This window comes from Larimichthys crocea, chromosome XXII, assembly GCF_000972845.2.
Source record: "Larimichthys crocea isolate SSNF chromosome XXII, L_crocea_2.0, whole genome shotgun sequence".
NCBI lineage: Eukaryota > Metazoa > Chordata > Actinopteri > Sciaenidae > Larimichthys > Larimichthys crocea.
The window spans coordinates 17,624,250-17,639,363 of NC_040032.1; the positions used below are offsets into that span (position 1 = coordinate 17,624,250).

At 40.9% G+C, this 15,114-nt stretch overlaps 1 protein-coding gene across 1 annotated transcript; it reads right to left on the reverse strand.

Moving 5' to 3' along the window:
* Positions 1-4,690: 4,690 nt before the first annotated feature.
* Positions 4,691-13,754, reverse strand: cchcr1 (coiled-coil alpha-helical rod protein 1). The gene is made up of 19 exons (XM_010731802.3): positions 13,551-13,754; positions 13,003-13,291; positions 12,746-12,913; positions 12,497-12,614; positions 12,157-12,351; positions 11,693-11,856; positions 11,479-11,593; positions 11,167-11,277; positions 9,697-9,840; positions 9,505-9,615; positions 9,130-9,236; positions 8,901-9,013; positions 8,735-8,807; positions 7,680-7,798; positions 7,383-7,571; positions 5,996-6,097; positions 5,686-5,831; positions 5,478-5,613; positions 4,691-5,373 (listed from the first exon to the last, which is right to left on the reverse strand). Exons 1-19 carry the CDS (start codon positions 13,618-13,620, stop codon positions 5,243-5,245), a joined length of 2,601 nt encoding a protein of 866 aa, XP_010730104.3. The 5' UTR covers positions 13,621-13,754; the 3' UTR covers positions 4,691-5,242.
* Between the last annotated feature and the right edge of the window lie 1,360 nt (positions 13,755-15,114).

The window sequence follows — 15,114 nt, forward strand, 5'->3', positions numbered from 1 at the left end:
ATCCCAAATCACACTGATTATCCCAAAGGGAAAGTGCAATTACAGCTCCAAACAAGGTGACTGATTGGCACAGGTGGAGACCTCATCATGCATGGATGACGACGTGTTTACTGTTGCTGTTTCGAAAAAGAAACCATATGTCGAATATCATGCTCCAGTGATTCATGTGAAAGAGGCTGTGGCTTCAAGCTCTTTTTGTTTTTATTGATCTGAAATGTGAAAATAAATTTAAATGTGGGTGGAAACTCAAAAGTTTAGAGGCTCTGTACAACGTAACAGAATGTGATGATTTGTGATGCCTTTCTACTCACAGTATATACAATTGAACACAGCCCAAATACAAGATTTAGATTTAGTTATTTTTGGAAAACATACACTCATTCTGAATTTGAGGCAGCATCACGTCACAATAAAGTTGTTACAGGATCAACAAAAGACTAAAGAAATACCTGTTTATTACACCTGATTATTCATTCATTGATGAGAGGCGATAGTATCATGATTGGGTGTAAAAGGGGCGTCCTCAATCACAAGCAAAGGTAACGGCAGAGGCAGGACTACCAATATGGTGACAGCCAGAACCACCACACTCTGAGCTTCACAATGACTCTTCAGAAACCCATGAGCGATATCACGCAAATGATGTCCATTCTTTATATTCTCAGCGTTCTCTATACACAGCTTGAATAAATTCATGGATTTCACCATCTACAATCCATAATATCATAAAAGATTAGAAGAATCCAGAAAAATCTCTGCATGCAAGAGACGTGCCTAAAACGAACATTGAATGTCCGTGACCTTCGATCCCTCAGGTAGCACTGCATTAAAAACAGACATGATTGTATAAAGGATATTGTTACATGGGTTTGGAAACACTTCAGAAAACCACCATTGGTGGTGTCCTCCAGGCTAAATTAAAGTTTTACCCCAAACAATGCCCCACATTGCCTGTATCTATAAATAGGTTTACTTGGCTGCCTTTCCTTACACCGCTCCTCTGTTGGCTGCAGCTCTTCCATGTAGTATGACCTGACACAGCAGTGCACAACCATCCACCAGGCTCTGATGCAGCATGCGGCACTGGTGGGCGACACCCCCCTGCCTTAGTGGATCACATTAACTTCACGCATCACTTCAACTTTGCAAAGATGTGGACGAGGTCACGCCAGCCAAGACGCTGTGCTAGACATGTTTGTTTGAATATAAAATGTTATCTTCATCCGAGGATGTGGTGGTCTTTGTGGTCTATGTACAGGCACAGTGATAAAAAAAACTGACCAGTTTTAGGGATCTTTGTAGCACATTCCAGTCACTGGCTGTAGCAAACTTGAATGAGGACTGGCCCCAAGAGGACTCGACTTCGGGGACTTTTGGCAAAGTGTGACAGAACGATTCACAGGCACAGGATTAAGTTTTCACAACACTACAGACATGAGAAGTGTGACTTCAGGTACGGACAGTTAGTAATGCAAAAAGCATGAACTGCTGAGTGAAGAGCAGATCGAAAACCTAACAGCAAAGAAAAACCTAGAGGTACGAAGCTGGTCATCTGGATGGAGAGGCTCTGCAAAGAGCACCTGACTTCTGGCAGACATTTCTCTGTGGTGAACAACAAACACAGCAACGTTTTCTTGTTTCATAAATATTTGATTCCAAAAAAGTCTTAGCAATATTAAGGCCTTTCATCATTTCTTGAAAACAAACCGATATCACTGAGCAAAAGGACAAAGTTCTTCAGGTATGGGACTGAGTCTTGATGCAAACTCTTGACGACAGGCAGGATCGAAGACCCCAGATGTTCAGATTTGACATGCTGCACTCAGACAGCAGAGTATCAGCCTCACGGAGCAGAGCATTTTGCAATCTATCAATGAAGCCAGTGTCCCAGAACTGGTCTAAGGTCAGTGATAATATTACAGCAAAGGTAGTTCAATACATTTTAGTGACTTCATGTTCAGATATGTTAGAAAACCAGAGCTGGTTAGCACACACTTATTTGTTTGAACGGGTAATTTTACATGTCATTAATTTTGAATAGTTCATAAAATTCTGTCAGGAGCTTATTGATTTGTTTTTATTACCTCATTTATTTTGCATCTCGCGTTTTGGATTGCAATGCTCTACTAAATTATTCATCAGTTAACCACGGTGTTGTCTTGCTGCTGAGCAATTCTCTGCACACTGCCGAGGCAATGGAGACGTAGAATTATTCAGGCTGTATGTTGTAAAATGTATCGAGTTTTTCCACCTGAATCTTGTCGTGCAAAAACCCAGTACAGCATTAAATGTTTTTTTTGTCTTCGGCTATTAGACAGATTTATTTTCACTACATGTGCACGCATCCACCTTCACTCAAAGGAATCATACTGTTCTTCAATAAGAAACTTCACAAACCCCCAAAGAACACTGTTGCAGGTTTGTACTGCTCTCAGCTTTGACAACATCGCCCTCTGCTGGCTTTAAACTGCACAGGAGGACACATGATTTGCATTAGATCTACATTTGCTGTCATGACTCACAATCCTTAATATTACTGTGATATTCAGATGACACTGCATCTGTCATAAGTGTATGATGTTAACACACCAGGTGTAAGTACATCGCAAAAAAAACAAATGATCAAAGATGGAATATCACATTTGGTGGCACATTTCTCATGATGTGTTTATGTTTTTAACATTCAAGATTTTTGGATCAGAGGTTTAATATACAATGCAATATGCATTACCAGTCAAAGACTTGGACACACCTTCTCATTTAATGTCCTTTATTTTCTAAATGTTTTAGATTTTAGATCCTCAAAAGTTTTGAAAGAAGCTTTGTAACTCGTAGTATCATCTCAATGAGTGCCAAGAGGTCGTTACCTGGAAAGCTTTTCAATTAACCGGTGTGCCTTGTCTAAAGGTAATTAGTGGAATTTCTTCTGTTTGAGACCATCAGTTGTGTTGTTCAGAAGTAGTGTTACCATAAAGTAAACTGAGTAACTCAACTTAGTAAAGAGAAAAGACAGTCCATCATTGCTTTAAGACATGAAGGTCAGTCAGTCCAGAAAATTTCAAGAACTTTAAATGTATCCTCGTGTGTAGTTGCAAAAACCATCAAACACTGAGATGAAACTGGCTCTCATGAGGACCGCCCCAGGAAAGGAAGACCAAGAGTTACCTCTGCTGCAGAGGATACGTTCATTACAGTTACCAGCCCCATGAATCACAAATTAACAGCACTACCGATTAGAGCCCACAGAAATGCTTCACAGAGTTCAAGTAGTGACACATCTCTACATCAACTGCTCAGAGGAGACTGCATGAATCAGGCCTTTATGGCCGGACGTCTGCAAAGAAACGACTGATGGAGACTGACAAGAAGAAGAAAAGAACAAATGTCGTTGTGAGGTGAACGAATGGTGTCTACATGTGTGGTTCCCACTGTGAAGCATTGAGGACGAGGTGTGATGATGTGATGGTGCTCTGCTGGTGACTCTGTTGGCAATTTATTCATAATTAGAGGCCAGCATGGCTAGCGTAGCATTCTTCATCGTCATGCCATCTCCTCTGGTTTAAACTTCAACAGGACAATGACCTCAAACACACCTCCAGGCTATGTAAGAGGAGGAGGAGAATGAGAGTGATGGAGTGCTGCATCGGATGACCTGACCTCCACAATCACTCGACTTGAGATGATTTTGAATGAGTTGGGCTGCAGAGTGAAGGAAAACAAGTGCTCAGCACCTCTACAACGTAATCAAATGTGTTCCTACATAGTTTTGTATGTCTTACTGTTAATCTACAATGTAGAGAATAAGAATAAATCAAAACCACTGAATGAGAAGGTGTGTCCAAACTTTTGACTGCTGAATTAAAATGTTTTCTTGCCTTTTGCAAACTCTAATACACCAAATACGAGGAGGCTAATAATATTCTTTTTTAAAAATGTATTTGATGCATTCATCCTCGGCTTGCCATGATGAATCACCTCTCCAGCTCTGAGTGTGTCCCTGCAAATTATTTCTGATGCTCTTCGAAAATAGAGTAGGGAGGGTCTAGACTTTATTAGAATTTTCATTCTTCTCTCCCTCAGTTCCCCGTGAGATGCTTTTAGCTAGAGGCCTCAAACCTCCAACTACTGCAAAATGTATTAGCACTCATGGCAACATGACAAATGGCACAATTATCTGGCTCATCGTGATGTTTATCATCATCCCTTCTATGATTGCGACGTCATTTTAAAATTGACCTCTATAAAGGAACTTCAAATAGGAAATATGGATTTTTTTCAATACAAAATCATGTAGGTCTTCCCAGTTGTGCCGAAGTAATATGAAGCGCATCAGCGATAAAACCTTCTTTATCATAACAAAATAAACATTTGAAGCTAACTGTAAACTCCTGTGTAGTTTAAAACACTTTTTTTTTTACAAACTCTGCTAACAGATGTTAGTTTCTCTTCTTTTTATGGGTTTGGATGTCCCCACATCATCAATATTTCCCAAAATACTGCCACAGAAGTGCAATATAAAAATACTTTTATTTATTTGGTTGCACTGAAAATGAAGACACACATTTCTGCAGAACAAAGAAATTCTTGGACGATCACATAACCTTGTAGGATCAAAGTCAACACAACAGACTTCTCTTCTAGTGCCAGCAGTATTTTCATCTGGTGGGTCTCTCTTTGCCATCTGATAAAAAGCTCACATATTTGCATTTGCTGAAGTCTTTACCATCTGTTCAGCTGTTTTACATGAGTGTAAATTCTATTGTTTTATCCCACATAAAAATATAGTCTCTATTTTGGACTTGTCTTCACACATCTGTTGCCAAAGTGTGATTGTGATCATTGGTTCAATGGGCACAGTTCAAACTATTCGGGGTCAATTACCCTAAAATAAGTAAAAGGCTTGGTGTGATGATTTAGTTCAAGCAAGAGAATGAAAAACTAGATTATTCTGAAACTCTACACATTCACGTAAATATTTAAACCTTTTATTCCACTTCGGTTTACGGAGTGCTTGTGCAGATTTTACAAATATTAGTACAGCGCATCCTGGAGACTGACAGAGACGAAGAATTTGAAAGAATTTAAATTTAAGCACAGATTCTTCTTCTTCTTCTTCTCATACACCCACTACTGTAGCATGACTGACTGAATTTTCTTTGGCTCTTAACGCACCAACACTGCCCACCTTTTGTACAAATTAAAGGTGTGTTCAGGGGCTCCAGTGAATCATCGTCGTCAGGTATCAGCTGTGAGGACCGCCTGTGGACGGTCCCACGCTGTCACCCTGTCCATCCTCCTCCGCAGAGTCCTCAGAGCTGTTTACCACAGCAGCACTGAGAGAGTGGAGCTCCTCCAAAACAGACAGCAGTCTCTCTGACGGATACAGACAGGCCATTGGTCACATCAGTCATGTCTGTGTAAATGTTAGGACTTTAAAAAAAACAGCGTGACGCATGATGTGTTAAGACACTACTTACCGCCTGCAGGTAGTTGTGTTTTCGCTCCCACATGGCGACTCGTCTCTGAAGGTTTTGCAGGATGTTCCCTGGGAGCAGCAGAGTTCTGTAGTCCTCCTGTGTGAGCACTTGTCAGCCCTCTCTCTGCAACAGTGACCTGGAACAGATTCGGGTCATCGAAGGCCATCAAACGAAATGAAGACATAAACAACATTTTTCACTGTCTTACCAGCAGTAGGTTTTTGTCTTTCTCAGTCTCCTTCAGTTGTTTATTCTGGACTTCACTTTTTCTGTGTTCGCTCCCCAAATGTTGAGTTTCTTTCATCTCATCCTGTTTCCTTGCTGCCTCTTTCTCAAACAGCCGCAAAGTCATAACTGCAAGAGACAAAACAGACAGATCAAAAGCCACAGGGAGACGCTGCTATATACTGTGTAAACAATCCAATCATATTAGATCGCAGTCTGCATTACAGATATGACTTCAGCCTCCTATGATAAGCTGCTGTGAGCTGAGGTTAGCATGGTGCTAATCCTACTACCTGCTTTGGTGTGCTCTCTCTTGGCAGTATTGACTTGAAACTCCATCTCTCTCAGCTTCTCAGCACAGCTGTCCTTGATCTCAGACACTCTCTCCTGCAGAGCTGAAGGGGAACAACAAGTACACCATTCTTCAACACAGGGTGTCACACTATGAGAGACACAATCTAATGCTGTATTTGTGCCTCAAGGGACACTTTTTTATTGCATCTGTCTGCATTTTCATACACAGCAAGACCCTCACAAACAAGGACCTGATTCAATCAAACTGAGATTTCTCAATTATGATGCAACCACAGCTGGCAGTCAGAAAAAAAGCACTTCTGCTTAGTTTTTAAATTATAGCTTGTGGCAAACAGGCAGAGGAATATACAATAAAACAATGTACGAGCATTTAAAGGAAATTTAATCAAACAGTTTGGATCTGATGTCTGCATCGTGAAAGCGCCTATAATCAATGCTTTTATATTACATCAGCGTCCCTCAGCTCTGCAGAGCCCTGTAGCAACTTGAACATCATTGTTTGTTTGTTTTTCAGCCCACAAATTTCCAGTTGTGGTCAACTGTAACTAAAGAGGCAGTTAAAGAGCCCGATAGTTCCCGCAGGTGGAAAGCAGAAGCTAAGGGCTAAGAGGAGAGTGAATACAAACTCAACCACAAATGAATGCTAATGTTGCGCCGCAGCTGCTGGATGTGTAAAAAGGTAATTGCTTGCTAAAAAGTTTGTTGTATCAACTTAAAAAGATGACAACATGGTGTGTTTACAACTTGTTTCTGCCCCCAAGTGGCCAAAGAATTAGTCAACAGAAAGATTTACCATTTGTCTAAAAACAATAGTCAGGTAAAATACAAACACTACGACAGATTTTTAATTATTCATCCTGTTTCTACTGCAGCTCAACTCGGAAACACTGTCCATGAGCACAAAGAGTGGATTTTACCCTAATAATACTGCAACTTTGGAAGATATCCACTTAATCCACTTGAAACTGCATTATGAGCGGATGTTTTAATGAGGAGGAAGAATGATTACAGCTAGTAAAACATGGGCACCTCACTAGTGTTTTAGGACAGACTTGAAAACTCTATCCTATAATCCAAGTTTAAAGCTGAGATGTTTCCAAAGTGTTTCCAGGTTGAATCCTTGAACCAACTGGAAAAAATATATATATATGGGAAAGTCTCCCTGAACAACTACAGTCAAGGTGCTCTTGAGCACTTAATCCCCAACTGCTCCAGTGAAGCTACCGAGCAGACAGGAGTGGCCAGGTGTGAATATGTGGAGACTGTGACGAAGGGCATTTCAGAGAAAAAGAGCAGGAGTGCTCAGTCTGCTTTCCCTGGATAAGTCAAGGTTGAAAAACAGTCATGCCGCAGCTACCGCCTCACCGCGCTCGCTGTGCTCCTGCTGGCTGAGCAGCTCAGAGCGGAGTTTCTCCAGGTTGACTCTGCTCTCCTCCAGCTGGGCCTGGATCTGCTGCAGACTCTGCTCGGCCTCCTCTCTGCCAGCCACCGCCTGTCGGACCTCCACCCAGCTCTGCTCCAGCTGCTGCTGCTGCTGCCTCAGTGTGCTCTCGTCTGTGGGGGATGTACAGAAAGGTAAACTGAGAGGTATACGTCAACAAAACATGGATTCAGCAAATAAACAGATTATGTGTTATGGTAAGGTGTTGTGAGGGTGCTCACACTGTTCTTTGAGATCGGCCAGAGTTTTATCGATGAGCTCTGGGGTTCTTTTGAGCTCCTGTGTGAGCTTGTCTCTCTCTTCACACACCAAACTAAGCTCTGTCTGGAGATTTGTGATGCTGCAGGGCAACACAGACAAGATGGCAGAGCAAATAAAGGAGCAGAGGATCAGGTAAAGAGGTTGAGAAGCAACTACACAGTTCATAACAAAGAACACGACACAGACAGACTGATAACCCATAGACTAGACTGACATATTTGTCATATTGTGATAGATGTGTTTAGACAACATCTAAATATGAATTTCAACCACATCATCCAGCCCAATATTAAAACATAATCCAAAGCTTCATTAATGCATTTATCGTTTGCAAACATTAAGCTTGTAACAGTTCTTTGAATATTCCCATAATTAGTCTCGAAAGCTTTGTTGGATTGAATAAACACTTAAATTCTTACCAGCAATGATGCATTTTAAAAACCCAGTAAAAAACATCTGATGCAAAAGAGATGCCTGACCTTTAATTGATATTAAAAATTACAATATTTTGAATTTGGAGTCCGTTAAATTAGAATAAACAAGCACTTTTGAGACATCACTTAGTGCTCCAGAATAATTTATATATTATTATCATATTTAATATTTGATATGTGGTAAATGTACTTATATAGTGCCTTTTCTCTTCTGAAACACATAACATACACTGGTACACCTTTACACTACATATCTCATTCACCCAGTCACACACACACACATTCATACACTGATTGGTTGCATTGGCCATGCAAGGTGTCAACTGGTCATCAGTTTTTGGGAGCTAACCATTCATACACATTCACACTGATGAAGCAGCAGGAGCAATTTGGGGTTCAGTTGCTCAAGGACACATGCAGACTGGAGGAGCCAGGGATCGAACCGATCATCTGATTAGTGGACAACCCGCTCTACCACCTGAGCCACATATTACAGCTACAGTGTTACAGATTTAGGACCAACAGTTATTAAACTACTGCAGCCGTTTATGAATTAGTTAGTAAAACGTGAAACATCATACCTGTCTGCAGTCTGTTCTACGTGTTTACTGGCCTGCTGAACTTTCTGCAGAGCGACCCTCCTCATGATCAAACCTGAAAAACAAAAACAATGTGATACACTTCCTTTACAGCACAATTCAAACCGAAGCACGGCAATCAGCTCATTAATCTCCGTCATAATCACACCTTGGATCGTCTCCACTCGTCTTTTAGCGAATGTTAGCCTCTGGGTTAAAGTGTTGAGCCTCGTTTGAGCTGCATCCACGTCTGCCACCTTGCCTCCAAACGCCAGACTGAACCTGTGAGACACAGCCAACGTGTGAAAACACTTAACGAGAACAATCTGCTTGCTTTGTCCTTCCTTTTTTTGTCTAATTTATTGAATCATTTTTGAATTCAGAAACACTTCTTGTACCTTTGCACTGCTTCTGTGAGGGTACTGAGCTCCGCCTCTGCTTTTTCAGTCAGTGACTTCAGCTGTGAATTTTCCTTGCGAGCCTGGACCAAATCCTGTTCTAGTGTCTGAGAGGAAAAACACACATCCATATAATAAAACATCTGACACAAATCTACTGTGACACTCAGTTTTGAGGATGTCTTTGTGCCCAGCTGCTATTCTTAAAACCACAACCACTACCGGAACCTAGCAAAGTTTTCAGATAGTCAGCATTCTGCACGGTGCGTACAAATGTACCAGTGTTTATCACTTTCCTATGCGCCCCTAAATTTATTGTGCATCATCAAATTTTCAGACAGCCACTTAAATCACATCACTTGCTCTGGTACTAACCTCCTTTTTCACTCTCTCTAGGTCCAGCTCAGCTATCCTGTCATCTAGACTGTGCTGGAACACGCTCGCCCGGTGCTGCTCCTGCTGAAGCTGCTGCTCCATGGATCTGACCTGAAACACAGACATGCACTTTATATACAATTTCAAACACATTGGGTTTAATTATACTGCGACAGACGACTGTTTCCATACTTTTGAAAGAAGTGTGTCCTTCTCTCCTCTCAGTTCAATGTCCTTTGAGCGAAGCTGGACACACAACTTGAACACTTTCTCTCTCCAGAGCTGAAGCACTTGAAGGCCTTCGGATCCATTCTTCATAAGTGGGTCTGTTGAGGTCTATTGGAAAATACACATGAATTGTAAATGCACACACTCACAGCTACTCTCAGACACATCGTCACAAAAGACTAAACTGTCTCTGCTCGCCACGTAACCTGTGCCAAAAAGCTAAAGGATACAAGTATATCATTACCTGACTAAAGCAACTTCTGCAAGTTTGCATTTAATCCACACTAAAGTAAGAAAAATACATTCAAAGATGAGAAAATGCTTTATGTTTCCCCTGCAGAGTCATACTGTATATACACAAGACTTGGATAGAGCACCTCAGGTGAAGTGTTCAGTCAAATGAATCACTCCTGCAGGGCTCTGCCATCGTGGATCTGTTCAGTCATCAATCTTGAATCCTGTGGTCTGTATACGCATCTTCAAGATCCATGAAGTGTATCCAAATTCAGACTGCTCAGATTTTTGACACAAAACTACACCTGAATCCATCAGCACGCAATGATAGGCAGCTACTTGGTCTGCAGAGGGAAGCAGTGACTTGGCCTTGATGGCGGTATTTAATGTCCTCTTACTTCAGTTTCCAATCGTCACATAAACTCATGGACTAGCGCAGCGTTTCTCAAACCTTTTACACCACATTCCACCTCATAAAATATTATAGGCTCGCCAAGTACCACAAATTATGACAAATGCAGAAATACAGCAGCCTAGGCCGACCCTGTTCAGCTAAACACAGTTCACCCAGGAGGCAGGTTTATTCCTTATAAGATTATTAATAGTTCAAGAATCATCATTAATTTAAATATTTCCCGTTTGAGCCACGTTAGCAGTGTTTTGAAACATTCCCTTTACCTCCATGCTTACCTTGCCGTCACACTTTAGCTCTTCTAGTGGGTGGCTGTATATTATCAGTGGTACATGTACAATCGTTAGCAGCGGTGTAACAGATCTGCGCTATCTGATCAAACCATTAGAGTGGTGAAGCGAACTAGATGGCTATGCTGATTGAACAATGACCTCGCATAGCTCTTCCTTGGGTAACATACTATAAACAATGCAACAGAGTGTATTTTATGTTTATGTTACGTTGTGGTTTACAACTTCAAATTAAACTCATGTTTTAATCACATCATGAAACATGCAGTATCTTTAATATTGAGTTTTACTGATGCAAAAGGAGAAATTCAGACTGTTCTGCTGCTGTCTGCTGTCGACTACACAGCATTTCAAAAGTAAGAAAAAAAAAAGCAAAATAGCAATTTAGATTGTGGGTCATGATTGCGATTAAATAGATCATCATGATGTCTTTTTTTTTTCTTTTTTGGCTAGGTCGCCTACTGCTCACACACAACTATGTCAAGAGCAAACACTCACCTTCTTCACCATTCTCTCCTCTTGGAGTGTGAGTATCTCATTCACAGAGTTCAGCCTGACAGTCAAAAGCTCTGTGGTCATCTGAAGAGCTGCTTTCTCTTTGTTCAGCCTCTGCGAGATGTATGTTAGAATAAAAAGTATAGCTACAGTAATGGATTATTATAACACGCATGTTAATCTGTAAATTAAACACTCCTTTGCTGCACAGTATTTTCTTTAACCTGCAGAAAATAACAAGACTTTAAGTTGTTTTCTCAGGCAATTACTTTACAGTAGAATGATTGCAATCAATACTGTTTATATTGCCTTTACCTCAACAGCGTCATTTAATCGTTCCTTCTCTCCTTTCTCTGGGGCGAGCTGGCCGATGTAATTTCGGAGGCTGTGCAGTGTTGCTGATTGTGTCTCAAAAGCTTGTCCCATTTGGCTGAAAAATAAACCACAGCCCCCCAAAAGAAATCAGTGAGTCTGACTACAAAGTGCTATAGATGTTTAGCTCTCTTCAGTTTTAGAGTGAATGTGGCACCTTAAATGCTCTTTCAGGCCATCTCTCTCAGTAGACACCTCCATCAGAGTACTTTTTAGCTGCAGCACTTCTGAGGTCCTTGACTGAAGTCTGTCTTGTAGTTCGTTGTTTGTTTTCCTGGCTGCACTTAACTCTGCACAGTGGGAGGCATTCAACTGTTGCAGCTGAAAGTGAAGAGAGGCAAATAATAGACATTTTAAGGCCAATAGTTATGTAATATCGCATTGATCCCCATTGAGAGGCTCTCCTTCCACTTGCTTCCCTCCAGAGGAAGCTCAAAGTGAAGGGTCAGACACAGAAAAGCACTGGCCTACAGGCTCAGTGTTCTCCTCAGGGATACATAATCAGAGCAGATGCCTGGTGACATGGGTTTTTAGATGCAGGGCCCTGAGATGAAGTTTCTAAAATCAGTATGAACAAGGTTTAGAATAGTTTAAATTCCTTGCAGAGACTGTGCCACGCACCTCCTCCTCCTGCTTCTTGTGCATTTCTTCCAGTTGTTCTGACAGTCTAAGTGTCTGCTGTTTGGCCTCCTCCTCAGCCTGTAACCTGCCCATTTCAGCCTTCAGAACGAGCTCCTGGATCTCCTCTTTGCTCCTCTCTACATCTCTCCTCAGTTTTGCAATTTCTTCATCAGATTCTCCCTTTAGTCGTTCAAGCTGCAAGAAACAACAATGTTAAACACTGAAGAATCTTTAGACATGAAACTAATTGGTGAAACCTGAGACTGCCAAAATATGTTAGAAGATGCCAATAATTCTCAGTTTATCTTGTGTTGAAATGTTTGTCAGTACATAGCATTACCTGTGAGCTTATTTTCTCTTTCTGCGTACTGCTCTGAGTGAGCCCCTCTCTGATTTGGCTCAGTTCAGTCTTAGCTTTACATAGCTCTTCACGCATTGCTTCCAACTCATGGCTCTGTCTGTCATACAAAAAAAACCCAAACACATAAAGCTTGTTCAAAACGATTCGTCACTAATCTCTGGTTATGTAGAGATTGTCAGACCAAACTGTAAAACTGAATGCATTATAATAACATGGGCATATCTCTACCTGTTCACGATGCTGTCTCTGTGTCTCATCTCTTCTCTGTGTCTTCCTGCAGACTCCTTGAGGGCCTCCACCTGACCCTTCAACCTCTCAGCTTCAGCTTTGTGCTTCTCTGCCTCGAGACGCCACTCTGACTCCCATCTCGACCACTGCTCTCTCCTGTCTGCACATCTGTGTGAGGACATCAGTCTTTCCAATATGCCACAAAAGCAACAGACAATAATGCAATTTCTGATCATATAAAACAAACTGTAGGATACCTTAGGTCTGACGGGTGCTCCACAGGCATCCTTTCTCTTGTACTATGTCCTTGTAACCTCATGAGCTTCTGATTTTCCTTCCTCAGCTCCAAGATTTCCTGCTGGGTCTGAGTGATAGCGAGCCATGGATCGGCAGGACTGGGATCCCTTGGTGGTACCGAGGTAACACCTGGCGTTAACCAGGAGGTGGGTGGTGTTGTCCGTGGGATTTGAACACCTCTCTGTGTTGCAGCGGGCTGGACACTCGATGTGAAATGGGATGGGGGTACCAGGTCTTCTTGGATATTCCCTAAATAACGTGCAATAATTATATAGCTTGTGTAGCTTTGTGTAGCGATAGAGGCTTTGCACACAGACCTCTCAAGGAAGTTAAAACACGACAGCCTCCCTAAATACAACCAAACTATTAGTTAACACAAAAGCTGAACACGGTAGACTAGTTTATATGTAGGTTACATTGTGGGCTAACGTTAGTTAGCATCTTGAACTCAACACTGGTTTGAAGTTGCGTGTAAACGTCAAACATGCGGCTGAAACAAGTAACTTACTTGAACCCGCTGGTGAGGTAAAGTCAGTGGGAACTATGAGCCTTTCTCTCCCCGAGTTGTGTCTCTCCATGTTCAAAAAATATCACCAAATAAACTAAATTTAAGAGGAAAACAGTGCAGAGTTTTGTTTGTGTGCTCTCCCTGAACGTTTGTTCTCCCGCGGGTCACGTCATACGTCGTTGCCTTAGTAACGGTTTACAGCGGTTACTTCGGGAGTTGTCCGTTAAAGCTACTTTCACAAACTAACTTTTAAACTAAAAATTATAAATACCGTTAAAATGATGGAAAATACAAATTTCTACGAACTAAATGTTAATTTAATGGTTTATTTAACATAACTGCCACACATTAAAACCGCGCAATGCATCACGGGAAAGTGAGTGCCAAATGTGAGTATTCACCCTGGGTACTGTCTTGCAGGATGCCTTTCCTCTCAGGCTGCCTTCAAGTCTCATCGCAGGAACCTTGACGAGTTCATTTTATTAGGTACCCCTTTACAGACTAATGCAAGGGTCTTCAACCAAGGGTCCACGACCCCTAGGGGGGTCCGCAAAGATACTGCAGGGGATCCACCCATTTTTTGTCATAATAATTCACAATTTTCACCCAAATAATGGTGAATATTATATTATATTATATTATATTATATATACTTTATTCATCCCACCACGGGGAAATGTACTTGTTACAGCAGCAGAGGAAAGTGTAGCATACACTACAGAATTAGAAAAAAGTAGAAAAGGCAAAAAAACAAAAACAAAATAAACAGACAGAAATTAAACAGACAGAAATATCTATAACCTACACAATAAACATGAAAAACAAAAGTACTGAGGATAAAAGTGGCATGATATATAAAAAGAGTATTGTAATGTAAAGTGACCATAGTGTAAGAAATATTGCAAAGGAAAATGACCATGATACAAATAATAATATTATTGCAAGAGTAGTGACCATAATATAAATAATATTACAAAATGAATGTAAGGCTGCAGATAGTTGAGAAACTATTGTAAAATGATTTTTTTTCTTTTGACTTTTAAAATGTAAAATAATAAGAATTCACTTCACTTTCAGCTGCAATAGTTGAATGCTTCCCACTGTGCAGAGTTAAGTGCAGCCAGGAAAACAAACAACAAACTACAGGACAGACTTCAGTCAATGACCTCAGAAGTGCTGCAGCTAAAAAGTACTCTGATGGAGGTGTCTACTGAGAGAGATGGCCTGAAAGAACATTTAGGGTGCCACGTTCACTCTAAAACTAAAGAGAGCTAAACTTAGAATTGGTATAATTTAATTAATTCATTCAAGTATTTGTATTCTATTCCTTAATTTAAAACAGGAACTATATGTTATTATACACCTTGCATTTAATAGGTGATTGTTAATATTGGCAGAGTGATATGATGCATCACGTTTGTCAGTGTTGTCAGATTGTTGTCCTATTGTTGAGACGGACATTAAAGTAAAGAGTATAAAGTATAAAGTAAGTAAAGGCTTTACTACTACTACTATTCTACTATATGTTTGATATTGAGGTCGTAGTTTGCAGTGGTTTTGAATA